Genomic DNA, 24,838 nt, shown 5'->3' on the forward strand with positions numbered 1-24,838 from the left:
GTTTGCCATCACTGGACTAGGTGATGAGAATTAAGTGACTTTTCCAGACTTTTTTATAGCTAGGAGATGTCTGAGGCCAGATTTGAACCCAAGATATCCCATTTCTAGGTTTGGCTCCTCCTGCCTCCCATATATGAACTTTCTTCTTTTTGGGGGGTGGATTTAAATATTTATACATTCTTTTTTTTCTTTCCTTTTCTTTTATTTATTTGGAAAATTTTATTTAATTGATTTAGAATATTTTTCCATGGTTACATGATTCATGTTCTTTCCTTTCCCTTCTCCCAACCCCGTCCCACAGCCAACAAGCAGTTCCACTGAGTTTTACATGTGTCATTGATCAAGACCTATTTCTATGTTATTATTTGCACTAGAGTGATCATTTAGAGTCTACATCCCCAATCATATCCCCATTGACCCATGTGATCAAGTAGTTGTTTTTCTTCTGTGTTTCTACTCCCACAGTTCTTTCTCTGAATGTGGATAGAGTTCTTTCTCATAGGTCCCTCAGAACTGTCCTGGATTTGCTGATTTGTAGAGAAATTGCTGATAGTAGAGAAGTCCATTACATTCAATTGTGCCACAGTGTATCCATCTCTGTGTATAATGTTCTCCTGGTTCTGCTCCTTTCCCTCTGCATCAATTCCTGGAGGTTGTTCCAGTTCACATGGAATTCCTCCAGTTCATTATTCCTTTGAGCATAATAGCATTCCATCACCAAGAGATACCACAATTTGTTCAGCCATTCCCCAACCAAAGGGCATCCCCTCATTTTCCAATTTTTTGCCACCACAAAGAGTACGGCTATAAATATTTTAGTACAAGTATTTTTCCTTATGATCTTTTTGGGTATAAACCCAGCAGTGGTATGGTTGGATCAAAGGGCAGCATGTCTGAACTTTCTAAAGTCCCCCACCCCAAGTCCAGATGGCTTTTGAGCCTTCCCTCCACACAGAACTCAGATAATTAAATACTGTCATCATATAGTTTATTGAATACAACAAACAAACAAACAAAAGACAAAAGAAATGCCCCATATGAAGCCATCTCATCAACCTTTTCCCACTGGTCCTCCCCATTCTTTGAAGATGGCAGGCAAAATTCCTTAATTGTTCATGGCCATAGAATCTACAAAAGGAATATGGAAAGGCAAAGCAAGAGATTTGTGTGTATGTGTTTGCGTCTGTAAGCATGTGCATGTGTGCACATTATGCCCATGTGCTTCCATGTGATCTTGTCTTTGGATTATGGAGAGTAAAAAGCAGGGAATAATGGTGAGAGGAAATCAACCTCCAGCTCTCCAAACCAAGGGAAGGCACAATGACAGCCAGTTTTTGGACTCTGGATCTTTTCTTTACATTCTAGTCTCCATTTCTGCTTCAGGCTCTCCATGGCACTGGTTTCCAGCAGTCTGTCACTAGCCGCTCAAGCCCCATGCCCCAGTGCTTGCATTGCAAGTCCCCTTTTCAAGGGTAGTGAAGAAGAGGCAGCTAGTTCTGCAGGCCAGCCTACAGATTTCATATTCCTCATTCCTGTCAAGTGGCTTCCTCTCCATATGGAATTAGTACAGCCTGATATTCCTGAAAAAGGAAAATAATCAACAAAAATAGCTTCATCAGTCTTTTTCTTCTCAAATCATTGTTTTCTAGGGTTCTAGAGGAAGATAAATTCAGATGATAGGACTACAAGAAGGCCAAATTTCTAGCTCTCTGAGCTTTAAGATTTACAAAGTACTTTCCCTGAGAGGACTGGTGAGGTAAGTATTCTACTTATAACACCACTTCTCCCCTATTTTACACACATCAAAGAGCTGGGATTTTACCGAGGTGGGGGCAGGAATATAGGACATAGGCCATCCTTTCTCCTTTAATGGGGGATGACTACTTTAAAGCCTAAAACTTCAAGGCAATTTACCTGGTCATGGTACTGACTCTCTACATGGTTTGATGGGGATATGATTGGGGTTTTGGCTTTAAAAGATCACTCTATTGCAAATATGAATAATATAAAAAGAGGTTTTGAACAATGGTACATGTATAACCCAGTGGAATTGCTTGTCAGCTCTGGGGGTGGGGAGAAAGAGGGGTGAAAAGATCATCAATCATATAACCATGGAAAAATATTCTAAATAATTTTTTCTTTTTTTTTCCTCTCTTATTTATTTAGAAAATTTTAATATGGTTACCTGATTCATGATCTTTCCCATCACTCTTCCCTCCCCCCTCACTGAGCTGACAAGTAATTCCACTGGTACACATGTATCATTGTTCAAAAACTATTTCTGGGGGCAGCTGGGTAGCTCAGTGGATTGAGAGCCAGGCCTAGAGATGGGAGATCCTAGGTTAAAATCTGGCCTCAGACACTTCCTAGCTGTGTGACCCTGGGCAAGTCACTTGAACCCCATTGCCTACCCTTACCACTCTTCTGCCTTGGAGCCAATACACAGTATTGACTCCAAGATGGAAGGTAAGGGTTAAAAAACAAAACAAAACACCCTATTTCCATGCTATTCATATTTGCAAAAGAGTGATCTTTTAACATCAAAATCTTAATCATATCCCCATGTGATTGATCATATGTTTTTCTTCTGCGTTTCTGCTCCCACAGTTCTTTCTCTGGACATGGATAGCGTTTTTTCTCATAAGTTCCTCTGAATTGTCCTGGGTCATTGCATTGCTGCTAATAGAAAAGTCTATTACATTCTATTGTGTCACAGTGTATCAGTCTCTGTACAATGTTCTTCTGGTTCTGCTCCCTTTGCTCTGCATCAGTTCTTGGAGGTCGTTCTAGTTCACATGGAATTCCTCCAGTTCATCATTCCTTTCAGCACAATAGTATTCCATCACCATCAGATAACAATTTGTTCAGCCATTCCCCAATCAATATTCCCCTCATTGTCTAATTTTTTTTTTGCCACCACAAAGAGATCAGCTATAAATATTTTGGTACAAGTATTTTTCCTTATTATCTCTTTGGGGTACAAACCCAGCAGTGGATGGCTTTTTAAAAAAAGGTATTGACTCTCAGAGACATAAGAACTGAAAGGAATTCACTTTGCTCTAACTCATCCATGTGGGAGAGGAAAAGGGTAGGGGGAAGATGAATGTGCAGCAATGTCTTAATAATCACCTTGGTGACCACGTATGGCTCAGCTAGGTGGGGAAGGCTTGGCTAACAGGATAGCCTAGGAGATGTTGCATTAGTTACCCAAGTATGTTAGCCCAGGGCTATCTCACAAGAGACCCAGGAAGTCTGGGTCAAAGCAGAACCAAGGAACTCCAGTCCTCTTTCAAGTCTTTCTTCACCTGGAAGATACCCAGGAAGAGCATAATGCAAAAGTTGTGGCCATCACCACAGTCTGGAGTTCTGGAGCAGTGTACCTAAGACTGACTTAAGTGGGGATAAGCACTGGGAATAGAGGATTGGGTCCTGAAAAGTCTCTAGGCACTGCTTTTCTGGAGAAAGTAAGGTTAAGTGCTACATGTAAAAAGGGGTTCCTGCCTATTCCAAACTAGTTAACTAGCTCAATTGGGGCTTCTAATCTCAGATTCAAACTTCCTAGGGTCCTTTGACTCATGGATAATAATAACTGCTGGCATTTATAAGCACTTTATTATCCCATTTAATCCTCAAAATGATTCTGTTGAAGTAGGATAGTATTACTACCACTCTTTTACAGAGGAGGAAATACTTCCCAAGGTTAACTGATTTCTTCAAGATTGATAGCAAAGGTGGAAATCAGGTTTTCTCTCATCTATTTAGACCAGGTCTCTGGGGCCCTTTCCCTGGGACTAGCAAGGTCTCTGAATGATGAGTTCTTGCTAGAATCGGGCCTCCATCTTACTTCTTAGTCATTTCCAAAACGTGTATTCTTTCCTTTTCCTTCTTAGTTCCTCTTTATGTGTTGTTTCCCCCTTTCCTTAGAATATAAGCTCCTTAAAAAAAAAAAAAAAAAAAAAATATAAGCTCCTTGAGGGCAGGGACTGTCTTGCTTACTTGTATTTGTATCCTCAGAGTTTAGCATGGTATCTAGAGAGCTTATTTACTAAATGCTTTATCATTGATTTATTGATTAATCATTGATTTATTCCTGTGTATAAAGGCAGCTGTGGCTCAGTCCTGGACCTGGAGTCAGGAAGATCTGAGTTCAAATACAGCCATAGACACTTTCTAGCTGTGTATTCCTCTGCAAGTCACAACCTCTGATAGCCTGCCAAAAGGACCCACAGTGGATCCAATGGAGAAGGAAATGGCAACCATTCCAGTATCTTTGTCAATAAAATCCCATGGATAGCTATGATCCGTGGTGTTATGAAGAATTGGACACAACCGAACAATTCATATGTATGGAAATGTAGGCATACATATATGCTTTTAGGTGTGTGCTTCTCATCTAAAGAGAAAAATTCCATTAGGGGAGGTCAATTGGGTGACCAAGAAACATTTGAGAAGCAGTGCAATGAAAAAAAAAAGTGCTATAATTAGGAGGGGGAAACACTGGTCACCCAGAAGTTCCTCTTAGGCTAGACCTAAAGCCTCCTACTCTAAGGTAAAGAGTGTCCAGCTGAGATCTCTTCCTTTTGGTCCATCTGGAAACTAGAGTTCTGGAATGATAAAGGGAAATGTGGATGTGGGGAGACTGGGGCACCAAAATTCAAATGCATGTAGATGGAAGAAAGGAGAAAGAACTAGTGACCTGAGAATGAATGGATCCTGTCGTGAATGATCTGGACTTGGGAGATCCAGGACAAGGGAACCCAGGGCAGAAGGATCTGGGACGGGAAGATCGGGAATTGGGAGATCTAGGCCCCCAAGAATCATTCCCTCTTGAATCTTGCAGAAGTCGTGACAGGTCCTCCACCAAGTGCCATTTTTCCCGTACTTGCTAAAAGGAGTGGAAAAGAAAGGCAAGGAATAGACACTCAAATGAATTAGTAGTTAAGGGATGAAGTCCTGCTTAGTTCCCTACTCTCAGGTCATGACTTTATTGAGGATTCACCCCCTAGCTTAAGATCCCAACCCTAGCTCATTCTCTGTCTCAAAGCTTCTCCCATCCCTGCCCCATTCACAGCACTCACCCATAGCAGCTGCCTCCTAAGACCCTTGATGGCCCTTTTGTTGGCAGAGGATTGGGAGATGCACACAGTCAGTGTAAGGCTTTTGAGGAAACAGGGAAATAGAAAATAACAGATCTCATACTTCATTCAACTCTATGCACACCTACCTGATTCTCAGCTGCTTTTTCCAGGGCCCACTCTCCTCTTGGCTGCAGCACATCCCTCCCCCAGACTGTAGTTACTCCAAAACTCCAGGTACTGATTTGCATCATATAAACAGACTTTAGAGTCAAGATGATGAACCACTCTTTCCTTTCTCTCAATAGACTCTGACTTCTCTTCAGCAGCATCCAAATCAACCCAAAGGGGCATTTGGGAGTAATAGGTTACAAAATATAAATAATTCTCACTTTTCCTATCCTTTCTCAATTACAGGTATCCCTTCCACATTTTGAAGGTTAGGGACATGGCATCTCCATGATGTGGAAAATCCTCCTAAAAGTTTTTGGCCCTCCCTATTGGAAAAGAAGTCTGAAATTTTCTTTTTCTTTTGTGAGGTAAAAGAATTTGCCTATATTTATGGTATTAAAAGATGAAAATGTTGATATATATTGTTACACATATATTTTAAGCATTTCCAAGTTTCTAAACTTTTTCTGCATTATCTGCTGGCCTTTGCATGCTATCTATGGATTCTGCAAAAGTCCCTAAAATTTCCATTGAATTTCTTTATACTAACCTACTTTCTAAACCTTGATGGGAAAAATTGTGATGTGGAAGGCATGCCTGAATTTACAAAGTGGTCAGTAGTACTAAGCCACGATCTTGGGATTTGGACTTGTTTCTGGAGCAAAGATTGTTTTGTATGCCTTTAAAAAAATTATAGGATGATATAGAGATAGAAGGTATATTCTTCATTTTATAGATGGGTAAACTGAGGTCCAGAGAAGAAAGGAGAAGGAAAAGGAAATTTCTAGGTTCCCCTCATCCCTGGCCTTGAGTTGTTGCACATAAAAATCAACATCAGGGCAGCCAGCATGGTAAGAATAAATATAATTAATGGGGTAGCTAGGTGACTCAATAGATTGAGAACCAGGCCTAGAGACAGGAGGACCTGGGTTCAAATCTGGCTTCAGATACTTTCTAGTTGTGTAACCCTGGGCAAGTCACTTAATCCCCACTGCCTAATCTGTACTACTTTTCTGCTTTGGAACAAATACGCAGTATTGATTCTAAGATGGAAAGTAAGGGTTTAAAAAAAATGTAAATTATTACTAGCTGGTTTATTGATTGACATCTCAGAGAACCAGTGATTTTCATGAAGAGAGGAAAAATAACTCTTTCTAGCTCTATGATTATTTAAAGGGCCCCATTAATTCAAAATTCTTACATAAAATTCTGATCCTTAACCTCTTTTCCAGTTTCTCTGGGTTTCTCATCTATATCTATATGTCTATATCTATATATCAGGCTTCTTTCATTCATTCATTCATTCATTCATTCATTCATTCATTCATTTAACAAACATGTTTTAAGTATCTACATAAACAGAGCACAGTGCTAGGCACTAGGAAAAATTTAATGTTTAGATTACGCAGTTTTAGCCCGCATGGATATACTAGCTCCCAGATGCATCTGCCTTCTATCCTTTGGCTCCTGTACCCCTCCCCATCTCTGACCCAGAGGTGGTACCTAAGTAAGATGAGGATAGGGTACCAGAAGACATTGGAACTAAGGTAGTAGAAAACTTTCTGGGCTGATGGTGAGAGATGAATGGCCACTGCCTCTGGAACCACTTGCCAGGGTGCTGAGTAGTTAGAGAAGAGTCCACAGTTTATAGAGGAGGGGATACTGTAAGGAAAATGGTATTGATGGAAGATCAAGGAGGCTTGAGGAGGGTGGATGCCCCCAAAAGTGATGCCCCTACCCTTGACACTTCCTACCTGCTGATGACATATAGTAGGGGCACAGATGCCACTAGGAGACCAAGCAAGAGGACCAGTTGGAAGAAGAAGGTGGCACTGGAGGCTTGGAAGAGGCGGGGGGAGGGCCTGCAATTCCTGAAAAGAGTGTACTGTTAGGAGAGAAGAGAGCAGAGATTACATAGGATATTTCTCCTAGATTTAAAAGGCTTAACCCAATGCTTTAACCCAATTTAACCCAATGCTTCCTGTGACTTCCCTGCCCAATGTCTTCACATTGGGCATCCCAGCATGTATATCTGGCTCTTGCTAAGGGGAAGATCTTTGGTAAACCATCTCTTTTGGAGCCATAACTAGGGTTGAATAACTGGGACTTTGCTCCAAGAAACCAACATGGGGGAAGTTGCATTTCCTCTCCACCTTTGTTTTGGAAATGCCTTCCTTCTACCTCCTTACCTGTCCTGTTTTCTCCCAGGGTCTGGGAACCCACTGACTTGAACCATACTTTCTGGGAGGTAACACAATCACATCTTTCTCTCTGGCATGTACATATTTATTTCTCAAATAATATTGCATGAAAGCAGTGACATAACCTATATTATACTATTTACTGACTCAGGAAGTAGGGAGGGAGGGAAAGAATATGAATTGCAAAATGTCAGAAAACAATTGTCAAAAATTATTTCTTCATGTAATTAAAAAATTCAATTAAAAGTAGCAATTATTTCTCAAATGAATTTGGCCTAGGGCAAAAAATTTCTAGTTTAAGTTCTAATCTTTCCCTGATCTTAGGGATAGCCACCTAAGCATATATCTTTTCAGTGCTCCTGCCTCAAATTTACCTGGTCTTTATATGTTTTTCTTCTTTCCCCATATCTTACTAGGGGACAACTAAGGTAGCGCAATGGATAAAGAACGGGGCCTGGAGTCAAGAAGATCTGATTTCTAATCCTGTCTCAGACATTTAGTAACTGTGTTACCCTGGGCAAATTACTTAATCTCTGTTTGCCTTGGTTTCTTCATCTGTAAAGTAGAAATAACAACCTCACTTTGCTGGAAGATCAAGTGAGAAAATATTTGCAAAGTGCTTAGCATTTTACACTTGAACTTGTAGGTACTATATAATCATTCCCTTTCCACTAATGGCTTCTTACCTTTTTGACATAAAAAGTGAAGAAGGTGAAAATACTGCTGAGCAGAGGCAGTAGGGGGCAGTAGAAAATCCCCATCCAGGTGACTGTCTGTCCAGCCACAATGTCCAGCACATTCTTGGGCACTAGAAATTCTTCTCTGCCTAGCCAGACCCAGAACTGGCCTGAAAAATGATCCACCAGCAGCCTGTAGGGAGGTATGGAACAAAGGTACTGAGTACTTTCTAGGCATCATATGTGCAAAGAAGGAAGATATTTATCTCTTACTTATAACCATGGAATTGTAGGATGTCAAAGCTGAAGGAGGAGGAGTGAGGCTTAATGAAGGGAAGTGCTTATCCAGGGTCCAAAAGGCATCTACATATGGCATAGAGTTTTTTCTGGGTAGCCTAGATAGCCCCACATTTTTCTCACACTTTTGCATATATATTATTTTTTTTTCATTCTGTCTCCCTCTTCTCCCTTCCTTTCCCTCCTTGTTTTCCTCTCTCTCCCTCCCTTTCATCTTCTCTCTCTTTCTCCTTTACCTTCCTTCATTACCTTCATCTCTCTCCTTTACTCCCTTCTTCTCTCTATCTGTCTCTCTTCTTCCCTTCCTCCTTCTTTCTCTCTGTATGTCTGTCTCTCCCTCCCTTCCTCCCTCTTTTTCTCTCTCTGCAAACTCTCTCTCTGTCCCTTCCTCCCTCCCTCCTCTCTCTCTTTCTCACCCCACATATACTAATCACAGGTATATATACAGTTTGATCTAGATTTGGGATATATATATATATATATATATATACATATATATATACATATATATATATATACACTCACATAAACATGAGTTTATTATACATGTCCATATTTATACAGGTAAACACAGATGTACACTCTCCATTCTCATTAACTTCTCTAGCCCCTGACCCATCTTTCTAAGCCTCTCTTTCCTCATCTCCCAGGGCAATTAGGACAGGGAAGGATAAGGAAATGAGAGGTCTTACCTTCTTGGCAAGGTGACCAGGAAGGCAAAAGCCAGCATGAGAAAGAAGTCAAAGATGCTCAACTTGTATAACTCCTGACCCACTGAGGTCTCCCAGCACTGGAAGTGGGAAACAAAGAGGATCTCAGTGACCAACTCTCTTTTTTCCCCACTATTATCTCAATTGCCCCCCTTCCACCATCTAGAAAAGGGGCACCCAGGGGAGCACTACCCTCACTTGAGGTCTGATGTTCCATTCCCAACCCTGGGGGCAAAGGTATTTAATTGGCCTGGTATGGATGGAGAAGAGAGAGGAGAGATCACTGCAGAGTGCTTTAGGTGTCAGGTCAAAGATACAAAGTCCCCAAAGGAGGTAGGGGGAGCTTAAAGGAAAGATCTAAGAACTAGGAAGAGGCACAAAAGCTGGATCTAAGCCTTGTCACTGAGCATTTGAGATGCCTAACCTTCCTGGCCTCTGAGAGAAAGGGAAAAGCATCCCAGGTTCCCCTCTATCCCAGCCTGAGGTACTTATCACCTGGTCACATTGTTTATAGTTATGGGGCTCACAGCTGGAAAGATCACTTCTGTCAATGCACAGCACTGCTTGTTGTCTCAGTGAAAAAAGGAACATGCCCAAGCTAGACAGCTTGAGAACCACGCACCTGTGGAAAAGCAAGTCACAATGTGAGGGCAAGGGACCCTGCCTGGGAGGAACCAGGATATTAAGATAGGGTGCGCACAGAGCTAGGGAGAACCTACTCTATATGGAAGTGGATTCCTAGCTGTGTGACCCTGGGCAAGTCACTTAACCCCCATTGCCTAGCCCTTACCACTCTTCTACTTTGAAGCCAATACACAGTATTGACTCCAAGACGGAAGGTAAGGGTTTAAAAAAAATTTTTAATTAAAAAAATATATATGGAAGAGGAAGGTGAAGTCAGGGTCGCCTCCAGGAGCCTGCCATGTCTGAGATGGAGACTGAGTCCCTAGACCTACCTCTGATACTCTAAGAAAGAATATCTCACGGTTTGGGCTTTATAGAAGGGGTTAAGATCAACAGATGACAAGAACAACCTGGCTTAGTTACTCTACCAAACAAAACAGTTTTACTAAATGTGACCATTGCACATACTAAAAGCCACAGGTGAGTATTGGGTTACAGATAGACCCCAAAGGTAGATGAGTAGTCCTGAAAAGGGCTCACTCAGAAAATCCTCACACCAAAGATGTTTGTCCTCACATAATACCTCATAGATAAGAGATAGAACAAGATACCAGTAGGAAGATGTATGAACAAAGAAATAAAGCATGTATTAGTCAGAAATATTGAGGAGAGCTGGGACATTTTAAGCAAAAATGCCTAAAAATATGAATTTAAGATTACCCAAAAAATAAAAAGAAATGACCTTATTTCCTCAGTATCTAGCAGAGCTGAGGGAGGACAGCTCTTACTTGTACTAAATGTAAAATCAGGATGGAACCAAGAAGAAACAAACTTATCAGGGAGGCAGGTGGAGAAAGACATGATAGAAACACTTGTAAGTATTTGAGTACAATTTCTACTCAATAAATATGCTCAATCAATATGATTTCTAATTCTACAATGTGCCTAAAATCTGCATCTGTGTATTATGTTTGTACCCTTCAATTCCTAAGATCAGGACTTTCCTGTTATAATAAAAAGCTAGCTAAATCTGGTATGGAAATGCAACTGAAAGGAATGAAAGAATTGAGGTGCTAAAGTTACAGTCTAAAAAAGAGTTCCTGTTACTTAACCCCTATTGCCTAGCCCTTACTGCACGTCTGCCTTGGAACCAATACATAGTATTGATTCTAAGATGGAAGGTAAGGGTTTAAAAAAAAAAGAGTTCCCTTTATTAGTTCCTTGGGTAGTAGTAGGCACAAATTCAGGGAGCCTCTTTTTCAAGGTACCTCTGGTTTTAGCCTAAAGATAGACCAATTTGGCACCAACATTTCAAACTCAAGCTTAGAAGTCTTATCCTCCTTTACCATGGTAGTACTGACCAGAAAAGGGTGAGATTGATCTCAGTATTGGGGGAATACTTCTCCAGTTGGACCAGGAATCCAAACACCAGGGGTCCCAGACTGTTGACAAGGGCAATGACTCCAGGGGATAGGTACTGGAGCAGCAAAGAGAGGGACTCCTAAGAAAAGAAAGAGGTAAGGAAATTAGGGTAGGATAATTTAGGAGGCACAATGCCCTGTGGAATAAAAGAACCCACAGAAGGCAGAGCAGAGAAGAAAGGAGGGGATGCCTCATACTATATTTTAAAAAATCCACCGTGTGACTAACCAGGTGACTCAGTAAACAGAACACCAGGTCTGGAGTTGGGAAGACCTGGGTTCAAATCTGTCCTTAGATACTTCCTAGTTGTGTGATCCTGGGCAAGTCACTTGACCCCAGTTGCCCAACTGACCCCTTAATGTTCTTCCGTTTTTAACAATTTTTAAGACAGAAGGAAGGGATTTAGAAAAAAAAAATTCACTGTGTAGCTACCCACTTCATTTATTCAAATTGCAATCCCTACCATGCCTCAGTATGATGTCTTCAAAGATCTGCTCTGAAAAAGAAACAAAAAAATCAGCATTCTGGTGATAATTCTATCCAAACTTAGCTAGTCTTTTTTTTTTTTAAACCCTTACTTTCTGTCTTAGAACCAATACTATGTATTGGTTCTAAAGCAGAAGAGAAGTATGGGCTAGGCAATGGGGGTTAAGTGACTTTCCCACACTGCTAGGCAGTGTCTGTGATCAGATCCATATCTGTATCTCTATCCACTGATCCACCTAGCTGCCCCTCAAGCTTAGCTAGTCTTTTTTTTTTTTTAAACCCTTGTACTTCGGTGTATTGTCTCATAGGTGGAAGAGTGGTAAGGGTGGGCAATGGGGGTCAAGTGACTTGCCCAGGGTCACACAGCTGGGAAGGGCTGAGGCTGGGTTTGAACCTAGGACCTCCTGTCTCTAGGCCTGACTCTCACTCCACTGAGCTACCCAGCTGCCCCCCTTAGCTAGTCTTTTGAAAACAGATATGGACTCAATTGCTGGTCCTGTACTGAGAACTTTCCAGTCAACTGTCATTGTTTGAGCTTTTATGACATAGCTTTAAAGCATCTTGGTTTGAATCCATGCCATGCTGAAGAATCAGAGGGATTAAGGCTAGAATCCCCCATCATTAGTGTATTAATATGATATTTCTATTATCTTCAATGGAGACTGGTTCCCAGAAGAGGAACAGGATTAATGATGAGCTCTTGTGAAGAAGGAGAAAATTACTCACATCTTTGTGGTTCTGAGAGAATTTGGTGGCCCAATAGATGGCACTGATGCCTCCAACCACTAGTAGTCCAATGAACATATTGAGTCCCACATAAGAAAGAAGCAGTCGAACCCTTTGCTTCCTAGACTGCTGCTGCATCTGATGGGAGTACTGCTCTTCTTGGAGCTTTATCTGTAATGGGGACAGTTGATAAAGGAGAGAGGGGGTATGGTGAATAAGGGATGGAGTTGTGACCTATAAAAAATTTGTATCATACCTAACATAGGTGCGTGATCAGAAATGGTTGAGGGGATGAATAGGAACAGAAAAAGAATAATGTTTAGGATTGGAATAAATATAAGTGAGGAATAGGAGTAGTGTCCTGGTGAGGGACATGGTCAGATGCAGCCTAGGACACATCTCCTTGCTGTATAGCATCCTCTAATAATAACCCATCCAGCTCCCCCACGCTGCCCAAGACTTTTCATTGTGCCAGGTTCTGCAGTATTTTATACCTTTTGCTCCAGATGCAAAAATTGCTTATCATCATATTATTTTTTTAAACCCTTTCTTTCTATCTTAGAATCAATACTGTGTATTGGTTTCAAGGCAGAAGAGCAGTAAGGACTAGGCAAGGAGGTTAAGTGACTTGTCCAGGTTACAAAGTGAGGACGTGTCTGAGGCCAGATTTGAGCTCTGGACCTCTCATCTCTGTGCCTGGCTAGCTGCCCCTCCATTCATCATATTCTAAGAAATCAAAATTTCTTCCTTTTCTTTCCCTGTAGCTTCTACTTCTGGGATGCTTGGCCCTCATGGAGAATCTTCCATCTCAAATATGTCTGGGTTAACGTATTTGCGTGGATTAACCCTCTCCCCCTCCTCCCTTGTATGCACTGCCTCCCCCTACATCACAGGCTCCAGATGTGGCACCTTGAACTCATTGCTGATGCTGTGTTGCTTTATGGTAGCAGCTTCCCGGCTTCGGATGCAGAAATCCCAGGAGGCAAAGAGCTTGCCACTGAGTCGAGGTCTGTAATCCTTGCTCAGCAACTGCTTATGGAGCAGCCCCTTCACCATGCTAGACAGAAAAGGCATGTGCATGTATGTATATGTGTGGTGCATGCTGAGGGGTTTGGGCATCTGGGGGAAGGAAAAAGGGATGCTAGGGCTCTAGATCCTCTCAAACCCAACCTGTCCCAGGGCTTTGCCTTCTCTCTAGACCTCTGGGCAGTCATTCTGTATACACCAGAAACACGGTCTTTTCCTGGGCATCTGAACTGGAAAGGCAATCAGAGAAGACAGAGATGGGGCTCCTGAATTCAGTGTTTGCAGCTGGGGATACATAACACCCCTGTGCTCACTGAGCAGCCTTGAACCTGAAAGATGCCAACAGGTGCAAATGTATTTGGTACAAACTAATGGTCAAATGGAGGCAGGTTTGAGGGGAGAAAAGGAACACAGATTTGGGGCAAGGGAGGATGGAGAAGTAGGTAGGAAACCATAATTCTAAACTCACCGTCTTACAGTCCCACAGAAACAGAGGAACAGGCAGGTTAGTGGGCTGAGGAGATAGGCCAACCGAACGCTGTACTGGGAATCACTCTCTGGCCCCATTCGATAGGCACCATAAAAAAGGTAGGTGTTGATGAAAGCCTGGGGAAAAAGATATGCCAGGAAGGGCAGACCCCATTTCAGAGATTGGCCTCCCCTCCATCCCCCCTTATCCCTCAGGCTGACCATGATATCCCTTTCCCAGCCAGGCTTTGAGCAGGGTAGGGCTCCCTTAGAAGATAATGGGATATGAGCCTTTTTGTTTTTGTTTTTGTTTAGTGTTAAAAAAGATAAGAACGGTTCTAGACTTAGCCTTTGGACAAATTGGCTCTGCCTGGAAATATGTCTTTATCTTTTGAGCCAACCTGATTCAAGATATCTCCAAAAGAGTTGGGGGCTCAGTCTACTTCCACCTAGATCTCCCCCTTTTCCTTCTCTCTCCATCTCTCCACTTCTCTGTTCCAACAAAGTCACACTTACCCTGCCAGTGAATACATCCCACAAGTGTAAGTGGATCTGGTTCATATTTGGCTGAGGCTCATGGCTGGTAGGACAATAGTATGCTAGGAGAAAGAGGAATGGGTAAGGTAGAAAGCAGTGACAGAAGTAGAGCAAGGCAACCAGGACTTTGCTCCAGTATGACAAAATTTAGAAGATGCTGACAACACTCACTCCTTTAGCAATGTAGAAACAACTGAAGTTGGCACCTAATTAGTTTAAAAAAAAAAAAAAAAAAAAGAAGTTGCCAGAGAGTGGCTCTTCCTTCCCCAAATCATGACTACCCTTCAGATGAGCTTCTCCTTAGCCTGGCTCTATCTTGTTTCCCTCTCTTCAGGGACCTCCCCACCATCATCCTCTTGAGGTCTGTGCTATGAAGTGTCCAGACTCTTACTGCCACTATTGAATTTATCTTACTAAGTTGGTTTGAGGATTTATATTTGTGCTGTTTGCTCTTGGACAGAAAAAAACTTGTAAAATTTTATAAAGCACTAAAGAAAATAATTCTTTCTTACATCTCTATGATTTTCCTCAACCGAGCAAGGTTTACCTGTAGGTTTTTTTCCCCTGTTCTTTAAATCTCACATTTCAATTCTAAGGGGCAGGTAGTTTGGGTTAAGTGACTTGCCCACTGTCACATAGCTAGGAAGTATTCGAGGCCAGATGCGAACCCAGGTCTTCCCTATTCTATCCACTATACCACCTAGCTGCCTTTATCCTGGATTCCTAAAGAAGTTTGAGCTAGGTAGAACCTTAGAACCCCCTTATTTTACAGTTGAAGGAAGATAAAATTATCTATTTAAGATTATACAGCTAGCTAGGAAGTCGATGACATTTTCCTTGATGCCATCTGTCAGAGGTTAGTACAAGGTAGAACATTTTCTCCTTCCCTCTTCCCAATGATTCTTTTTTTTTTTTTTTTTTTAATATAAAACCCTTACCTTCCATCTTAGAATCTGTACTGTATATTAGTTCCAAGGCAGAAGAGCAATAAGGGCTAGATAGTGGCGGTGAAATGACTTGCCCAGGGTCATCCAGCTAAGAAGTGTCTGAGGTCAGATTTGAACCCAGGAATTCCCATCTCTAGGCCTGGCTCTCAATCTATTGAGCCCCCTAGCACCCTCCCCCCCCCAATGATTTTTAATCTCATTAAATTTGAGCAGATGCCCTCATGACTTTTACAGGGATTCTCAGTGGATTCCTTTAACTTGTTTAAAATTTTTTTAGATAATTATGTTTCCACACATTGGCTTCCTTGGTAATCCTCTGTATTTTATTTTTCAAAGGCTAAGCTTTTCTGCATTAGCTCTGGGGGTGTTGGAGGGGAAGTGGATGCCCCTCTCCACTCCCCTCCCAGCCCAGACCGGTACCCTCCAGAGAAACCAGGGGCCAATAGAGAGGGGAGGCTGAAATAGCTACTCACAGATGTTGGGAGCTGGGTCTGGATCAGGAGAATGGAGCCAGGCCAGAGGCAGCAGCACTAAACTGGTGGTTAGTAGCATGGTGAGCAGGTTGAGGAGCAGCAGGAAACGCAGGAAGGTGAAGTAGGATTGGATCCCAGTGCCAAAGAGCCCTGTGGAGCAAAGGGCTGGGGAAAGTGACCTGGAACAGCCAGGACAGGATGGGGAGCTTGGGGGGCTGGGAGAGCTGGTTGTTAAATGTCCAGTGTGAACATTTACACCTCTGCAATCAGCTGCTACAAGTCAGGGCTTGAGGGACTATTTTGTTGATTGTCTAGCCCTGTGGTGGTGAACCCATGGCACAGGTGTCAGAAAGGGCACATATGCTTTTGCCTGTCAGAGTATGTTACTAGAAAGGTAGAGTGACTTGGGTTGAGCTGCTCCCTTCCCCCTCTCCACCATGTCTCCCTGCCCCTCTGCCCAGCAGCCCAATGGGAGCGCTTCCTTCCACCCCTGTCTGGGGTAAGGAAGGCATAAGGAGGGAGGCAGGGAGGGTAGCACTCAGTCTCTGAGGGGGCAGGGCATGGCACTCAATCTCTAAAGGGGGCACAATTCTGGGAAGATGGAGGCTTAGACAGAGCAAAACTTCAGACCTCCATATCCTTCCACACTGAGATAAAAAACAAAGCACTTGAGGGGAAAGAAAAACAAATCTAACAGCAGGACAGAGCTGGGGGATCCTCCTGCTGGACTCAGCTCAAGAGGTATGCTAAAAAAAAAAAAGCCTGAATTCAATCTCTAAAAAGTTCACCATCACTGTTCTAGACTTAAGAGAGTGATGGAGAAAATGTTGATAATGCACATTAAGATGAGAATTTTGTGATCATCATTTACCAGCTCTGGGGAGGCTACTGCAATGGGGATGGCTCTACATATTGAGCTGTCTAGAGAGCTGTTCCCTACAAAGCATATGTGTATGGGAAGGGGGTATTAGAAGAGGTGGGATTTGAACCCCTGTCCTGGCTTTAGACTAAAGACTTTAAACTTTCAGAAAGTTTCTGCCCATTATATTGAGGATGGGGGTGGGGGTAGCGGGGAAAAGTTAGGAGCACACAAAATTGGACAAGGACTGGAGTCTGAGTGTAACACTATTCCCCCAAAAGAGGCACATGGAAAGGGCCCAACATCATGTCTATGAGAAGCTATCAGTTTCATAATGACAAGGATCATCCATAGCTAAACTTAGTATCTCTCTCACCCCAGGACCTTATCCTGGGTTATGCACACTTAGGAAATGCTTCTTGTTTTTGCTGTTGTTGATTGGGATTGAGCTGTTTATCAATATATTTCTGTAACTATAAGTAGATTTATATAAATCATTTACATAAATCTATAAATGTGTATATAAATATAAGCATACTTATATAAATATGTAATATATTTATATTAATATAAACACGTTTATATTAATACATACATTTAATCCATATAAGATTAAAATAAGTAGGAAAGGTCAACTGAAAGGGTTAAAAAAAACCCAACAACAACCTGTCTCCAAAGTACAGCTTCAAGTTGGGAGAAGGGAGAAGAGGAGACAAGGGGAATCCGAGTTGGTAGTGTCAATCACCCGATTGCCTTAGTTAAGCTTCTGAGAACCTCAGGTCTTTGGGGCATCAAGTCTTTCCTGAAGTCACTTTCAGGACTCCTTGAGTCTCAGCAGCAGCAGCAGCAGACTTGAGCTGTAGCTCCTATGGCAGCTTCTCTCAGGTGTGTTGTTGGAGATTTGAACAGAAGTTGGGCTGGGAGCATATAACTTCTCTCCCTGGATCCAGAAGAGTCACCTAGGGTTTCCCTTGCTCAGGGAGGTTGGCTGTCTTGGAAACTGACTGGAAGGGGTAGATTGGCAGAAGGAATCTAGACTGTGCCTCAGTAGATCTGGGATTTTATCAATAGGATCTGTGTGAGGGTAGCTAAGTAGCTCAGTGGCTAGAGAGCCAGGTCTAAAGATGGGAGTTCATTGGTTCAAATCTGGCCTCAGATACTTCCTAGCTATGTGACCTTGGGCAAGTCACTTAATACCAATTGCTTAGCCCTTACCTTTCTTCTGCCTTGAAATCAATATTCGGTATTGATTCTAAGACAGAAGGATTTATTTTTTAAAAAGGGAGGGAGGCCTGTATCATGGTGTTCCCCTACCATATCCAGAATTGGACATTGCAGCTACCTGTCTCCTGTCTGACTATGATGGACTGGATGGAGTGGGGATTAGAAGTATTGTGGAGGGGGCAGCTGGGTAGCTCAGTGGAGTGAGAGTCAGGCCTAGAGACAGGAGGTCCTAGATTCAAACCCGGCCTCAGCCACTTCCCAGCTGTGTGACCTTGGGCAAGTCACTTGACCCCCATTGCCCACCCTTACCACTCTTCCACCTATGAGACAATACACCGAAGTACAAGGGTTTAAAAAAAAAAAAAAAAGTATTGTGGAGTGGGGTCTGAGGGGGGTGGGGTGGGGAAAGGTCAGGAACCCTACCACCAATCTCATAGAGGTCAGGCTTCCAGAGTCCAAAGGTCCCTGAAAGCCTGAGGCCCACATCCAGGAGCTGTTGATGGACTTGCCACCATTTCTTCTTCCAATGTTCCCAGAAAGAGGCCTTTACCACGTCTGGCTCTCGGAGGTTCCTGGGAAGGAGAGATAGTGGTAAAGGAGGCACCTCTAAGCAGAAAAAATCAGCTACTCATACCCTGAATTTGACGTTCTATTTCCTGCCTCCATACATTTGAATAGGCCATCTGTGAAATGTAGTCCCTCCTCATCTCTGCCTCTCAGAAAGTTTTCTCTTTCTTCAAGGCCAAATCCTTCATGAAACCTTTCCTGATTTCTATTTATTTATGATCTCTTACTTTAATTTATCTTATATACACAAGATCATAGACCTAAAACTGGAAGGAACCTATCTGATTCAAGCCCTTCATTTAATTTTGTCGCTCAGTTGTTTCAGTCATCTCTGACTCTTTGTGACCCCATTTGGGGTTTTCTTGGTACAGATACTGGAGTGGTTTCCCATTTCCTTCTCCAGCTCATTTTACAGATGAGGAAACTGAGGCAAACAGGCTTAAGTGACTTGTCCAAAGCTATATCTGAGGCCGAATTTGAACTTGGGTCTTATTGACTCTAGGCCCAGGGCCTCTATCCATTGAACCACCTAGTTGCCTTTGTTGATGTGGAATCTAGAAGCTCCCAAACTTGTAGCCCAGAAAGATTTGATGAACCCTAGTTTACTTAGCTTGAAGGTAAAAGCCCTGGGTTTGACCTTGTGCTTGATGGTTCTTCCCTGAGGAAAAATACAACTTCACTAGTCTCAGATTAACAATATGCTTTAAAGGAGTTTAGGCCAGGAGGGCTAATCCCATCAGATGTTAAGTATCTCTTTTGTCCTGATGGTTTCTCCCCTTAGAGCAGGGGTCAGCAACCTTTTTGGCCGTGAGAGCCATAAACGCCACATTTTTAAAAATGTAATTCCGTGAGAGCCGTACAGCGCTCACAGTGCACGCTCCTGTAACAGCGCCTGAAAAAAAAATGGACTTTATGGCTCCTGCAGAAAGAGCCATATGTGAGCCATACGACGTTGCCGACCCCTGCCTTAGACCAAGGAGGCCCAGCCCTAAATTGGGTCTTTCCCTTTTGTGTCCATGGCAAAGCATCAGCCTCTCACAGTTATTCCCATACTCCTCATTTTTCTTTGTTACCATGGTAAAACCAATCACCTATCCCTCTCATCCTTAGTCCCCAGGTTCCTCTAGAAAGGCATTTAAGCATCCCAATTTTAATGGCTCCTTGGAATTGTCCGATCTAGTTCCGTTGGCTTTCCCAGGGGTCAGGGACCAGAGCATCCAGAGTTCAATCCTCGGACTCAGCATAGGTGTGTGCCGTGCAGAGCTGCACGTAGAGGCCTAACTCAGCCCTGTTCCCTTTTCCTTAATTAAAGAACAGCTTTTTTGACTATTTAATAGTTCTGAGTTTTTTCCCAGTCAACACTTTCATTTAATAATTTGAGGAAACTGGGAAAGTTAAGCAGCTTGTCCAAATACAATTTGAACCAACCTCCTCTGATTTTAGAACTAGTAATTTTCCCACTATGATACAATTCCTTTCTGTTGTATCCCCTCAGCAAAATGTAGGCTCTTTGAGAGAAGTTTTTGCTTTTACACAGAAGGTGTTGATGTAATACAGCTAGATCCTGATTATTTGAATAATGGAACTCCTAAAGAGGTTGCATTGTTTGAATTTGCCCTGCATATTTCCATTGGGCTGGAACCAGTTACCATATTTTACATATTTATATCTTCAAATAGTGCAAATTCAAATACATGCAAGGGATTTATAGTTTGCACTATTTGAAAAATAGCTGTAGATGCTTACATTATTGAACTAAGTGGTCATTTCAGAATTGGTGCCATAGCTTTATCCCTCTATTCCCTGTTTCTCTACCTATCCCTGTTCCTCCCCACTCTATTCTTTTTCCCACATTCCTTCCTCAGTCTAAGCTCTTGGAACAGTGCCTCCACTTCCACCCAAATAAAGAGGCAGGCTAAGGGCAGCAGAGCCTCTTGGTGCCATCTTTGTTTTGGATAGGAGGTTCCCTAGAAAACCCACCTGATGAGCCGTTTGTCCATTATGGCATAGGGCAGTGTCCGTAATGGCATCTTGGTGCTGCATACGCTCTCCATTTCTTCCTCCCAGAACACGTCATTCAGTGATACAGATTCAGGAGTCTCTAGGTCTGACTGGGCAGACCTCTGCCTTAGGTAGAAAGAGGCCATCTCTACAGAAGCCTCATCCCCAAAAGGTGAATAGTTTCTGGGTGCTCATCTAAAGTGTGTATAAAGTATGGAATTAGTTTTGGGGTCTCAACTTGTCATGAAGAGAGCAGGCTAGGAGAACTAAGGATCTAGAGTTTAGGGAATCATTCAAGAAGGCATTGAGGGGGGGGAGGGGGGGTGCAAGTGGGTAGCTCAGTGGATTGAGAGCCAGGCCTAGAGATGGGAGGTCCTAGTTTCAAATCTGGCCTCAGACACTTCCCAGCTGTGTGACCCTGGGCAAGTCACTTGACCCCCATTGCCTACCCTTACCACTCTTCTGCCTTGGAGCCAATACACAGTATTAACTCCAACATGGAAGGTAAGGGTTTAAAAAAAAAAAGGCACTGACAGAAGTTCCTCACAGGGAATTCCTTATACCAATGAAATTATAGGTTAGTTTAAAAAAAGTCATTTGAATGCAAATATATGATATCAAGAACCATTCTCAAAATAGTTAAGAAAATTAATTTTTCAGAAGATTCACAAACAATAAATGACAACATGAAAATATTTTCCAAATTACTAATGTTAAAGAGAAATGAAAAATAAAACAACTCTAAGGCTTCACCTACTTCCATGAAAACTGACAAAGAGGGAGAAAAAAAAGAATAATCAAACTCTGGAGACAAACACTGCTGGGATAAAGTGGTTCAATAATTCTGGATATCAGTATGGAATGATGTAAGAAAAGTGACTAAATTTTCCCTACCCTTTGACAAAACAATTCCTTGCCCACTCAAGCAAGAAATTTGCTATAAATTATACATGTATAGGCATGCAAAACCTATTTCCATATTAGCCATGTACTCCTTTACATTTGTACGAAAATATATCTAGCAGCTCGTTTTGTAGTAACAAAGAACCAGAAACTAAGAGGATGCTTATCAATTGGGAATGGCTGAACCAATTATGGCATATAAATGTAATGGAATATAATTGTTCCATAAGAAATGATGATGAGAAATCTGAAAATAATTGTACTAAGTGATACAGAATGAGGTGAGCAGGTAAGGGAAAAAAAGCAATCTGTACAATAACAATACTTGTAAAGGCAAACAAATTTGAAAAACTTAAAATCTCTGACTAAACACTAGTCTAGATTCACGAAGAACATGCTACCAACATGGGTAACCTAATGAAACTCAGAGTGCAGACTGAAATATATTTTTTTGGTCATGGTGAATGAAAGTATGTGATTTGCTTAACTATGCATTCTTGCTATAAGTGTTTTGTTTTTCTTTTTCATTGGGGTTGGGGGAAGGAGAGAAAATTGATTTTTTTTCATTAAAATTTTTTTGTTTCCAAAAAAGAAATGTGAGCTCCTTGAGGATAGAGACAGACAACCTTCCTTTTTTAATTCATATTCTCAGTGTTCAATAAATGCTTAAATGCTTTGTCTTTTGTTCATTCCTACAGTCAATCCTTCAATTGGACATATGTCCCATGGAACTCAAGGACAGTAACAGAAATAACAGAAGAATACTGTAATATTCCTTAGCATCTCTTTTCATGGTAGAAAAGAATTGGAAAAAGTGGGGGTCCATTAGTTGGGAAATGGCTGAAAAAACCCACTATGATATATTAATGTGATGCAATATAATTTCCTAGTAAGAAATTACATATATGAGGAATTCAAAGAAATGTAGAAAGATGTGTTAGAACTGATACAGAGCAAAATAAACAATCACAGGAACACTATCAACTCAGACTACAGTAAATGGAAAGATCACTCCAAGGAAACAACTCTTAAGTAACAGCCCAGTGCCTGGCACATTTTAGGTGCCAAAATACTTATTGACTAGACTGACAATAGAAATCCCAATGATGGTCATTGAGAAGAGATAAAACAAAATATAGCTCCTCCCAAAGAATGGCTATTACATGCTAACCATTGCAGGTCTCGCTTGTTTCTTTCTGTGGTTTTCTACCCCTGTTCCAAATATATGTGGTTTCAAATTTTTCTAACTGGAAGTGCTTATGAACTATATACATGTGTTTATAGTTATATTGGTAAATTGAAACCTTTTTCTCCTTAACATTAGGATTATATTAAATTCTTGCTCTCTAATTTCTCCCCATCTAGGGCAATATTCATAAGTAGAATTCAAGGGGAAATCTGTAATTTTATACTGTTCTTCCTTAAGAGTCAAGTCTCTAGTCTTTCTTCTTGTTCAGTCATTTTTCAGTTGTGACTGACTCTTTGTGACCCCATTTGGGATTTTCTTGACAAAGACACTGGAGTGATTTGTCATTTCCTTCTCCAACTCATTTTTACAGATGAGGAAACTGAGGCAAACAGGGCTAAGTGATTTGCCCAGGGTCACACATTTAGTGAGTGTCTGAGATCAGATTTGAACTCAGATCTTCCTGACTCCAGGCCCAGGATTCTATCCACTGTGCTACCTAGATGCTTTCTCCTTGCCATCAATCTAACTAGTAAAATACTCAAACCAAAAAAAACTTCTTGGCATACTTTGTTTGTGTTATCTATTTGTTACCTATGCAATGTCATCATTTTTTCCCCTTAACCCTTCAACTGTTGGGAAGACCTGACTCTGTTTCCAAAATTGAAATTTTCTTTGTCCTAGGAAGTTCCAATAAGAAGGTGGGTAGGAAATGATTGAGATGCAAAAACAGTAAAACTTTCTCTTTTTTTCCTCTTTCTGTTTTCAGAAACTTGACTTCATTGCCCTCACTTTCTCCATCTCTAAATTGAAGAGAAAGGCTCTGGAAGTCTAAATTAGAAAATGCAAGGTAGGATTAACCAAACTCAGGAAACAATAGACAAATTGAATGCCCAGGATTAACCATGGATTAATTAATTAACTAATTCACTAAAGCAATATTCTGGGGTAGTCCTTTGGGATGAGGGCAAATTTCTTCCTACTTCCAAGACTCAATTTGTCTCATTAGGGATGAGACTTGGGACTCTCTGAGAAAAAGACCACAGATATAAGGGATTTTGGGGTAACGCTGTAGACAATGTAGAGTCCCAGGTCCCTAGAATATCAGGAACCTTTTCTTCCTTAGGTCCACCCTTCCCAGGTCCCACGTTGTTTCCTTCTCTTTCCAACCCTCCAACCTCTCCCACAGTAGTCTCTTTCTAAGGTAACCTCCTCCAAATCTCTCACCCTCTACCACTTTTGCCTCCCTCCCCCAGATCCTTTACTTCTGCCTGCAGAAAGTTTATTTCCTTCTTGCCACAGAAAAGATCTTGAGATGAGTTAATGGAGTATGGTGGATTTCTTTGCCCCCAGATCAAAGGTAAGAGACTTCCTCCATCTGACCATGCTGGGGGTCCCCAATTTCCCATTTTTCCTACCCCATAATTTCCTCTGAATAGTCTCTGCTCTAAAGCTCCCTTCTGATTCCCTTCCTGAGTCCTCCTACTCACAGCATTTGTTGTGTTCCTCGGGTACAGCCTGATGCAGTGCCTCTCTCTTTGGTGATGATGGAAGTCTGTCTTACTCAACTGAATTGATAGTAAGCTGAGGGGTGGGGGGGAAGGTGAGGGTGGGGAGGGAAACAGGAGAGCATCACGTGACAGGAACAACTTGCCCCTGGGCCCCAAGCCTGTCTCTTCCCACAGCACCCCCCTCCCCCACCCTCCCTCTCTAGTTTCCTCTGTAGCTAAACCCAGGCAGAGAGAGTGAACAGAAATTAGTGAAGAGTGGTGAGCTCTAACTCTTCATTTCCTCTGATGAACAAGTGAGTGAGGCGAATTCTGCCCTAAAGCAGTGAGGTAGAAGAACAGGTAAGGTGGGAGAGAACAGGGAAAAAGAGGAAGACTGCTAGGGGCAAGAGGGGTTGTGCATTATTTATATAAAATAAAAGATAAAGAAAGGTTAATTTTCAGAGGCTCAAAGCTGGAAGGAGCCTCAGAGATCATCTAATCCATCCATTCTTAACCTTCTATGTGCCATACGGATCCCTTTGGCAGACTGGCAAAGCCTTCTCAGAATTATGTTTTAAAATGCATACATTTATAGAATTACAAAGGAAGCCAAAAGCTAGTGAAAAGAAAGATGTGTATTTTTTTTTCCCCCATCCAAGTTCATAGACCCATTGAAATCCCAGGTTAAGAAAACCTAATTAGCCCAATTTTTCCTCATTTTACCAGTGAGGAAATTGAGACCTGTTATAGGGTAATTTGAGGAAAGGT

At 41.9% G+C, this 24,838-nt stretch overlaps 1 protein-coding gene across 1 annotated transcript; it reads right to left on the reverse strand.

Moving 5' to 3' along the window:
* Positions 1-981: 981 nt before the first annotated feature.
* On the reverse strand, positions 982-20,637 carry TMC8 (transmembrane channel like 8). Its single transcript, XM_044672950.1, has 16 exons — positions 20,471-20,637; positions 18,347-18,495; positions 15,841-15,990; positions 14,400-14,482; positions 13,885-14,021; positions 13,299-13,446; positions 12,390-12,560; positions 11,117-11,256; positions 9,627-9,753; positions 9,114-9,211; positions 8,134-8,317; positions 7,001-7,131; positions 6,750-6,908; positions 5,079-5,157; positions 4,697-4,885; positions 982-1,580 (listed from the first exon to the last, which is right to left on the reverse strand). Exons 1-16 carry the CDS (start codon positions 20,635-20,637, stop codon positions 1,536-1,538), a joined length of 2,157 nt encoding a protein of 718 aa, XP_044528885.1. The 3' UTR covers positions 982-1,535.
* Positions 20,638-24,838: the final 4,201 nt, after the last annotated feature.

Source organism: Gracilinanus agilis, chromosome 4 (genome assembly GCF_016433145.1).
Source record: "Gracilinanus agilis isolate LMUSP501 chromosome 4, AgileGrace, whole genome shotgun sequence".
NCBI lineage: Eukaryota > Metazoa > Chordata > Mammalia > Didelphimorphia > Didelphidae > Gracilinanus > Gracilinanus agilis.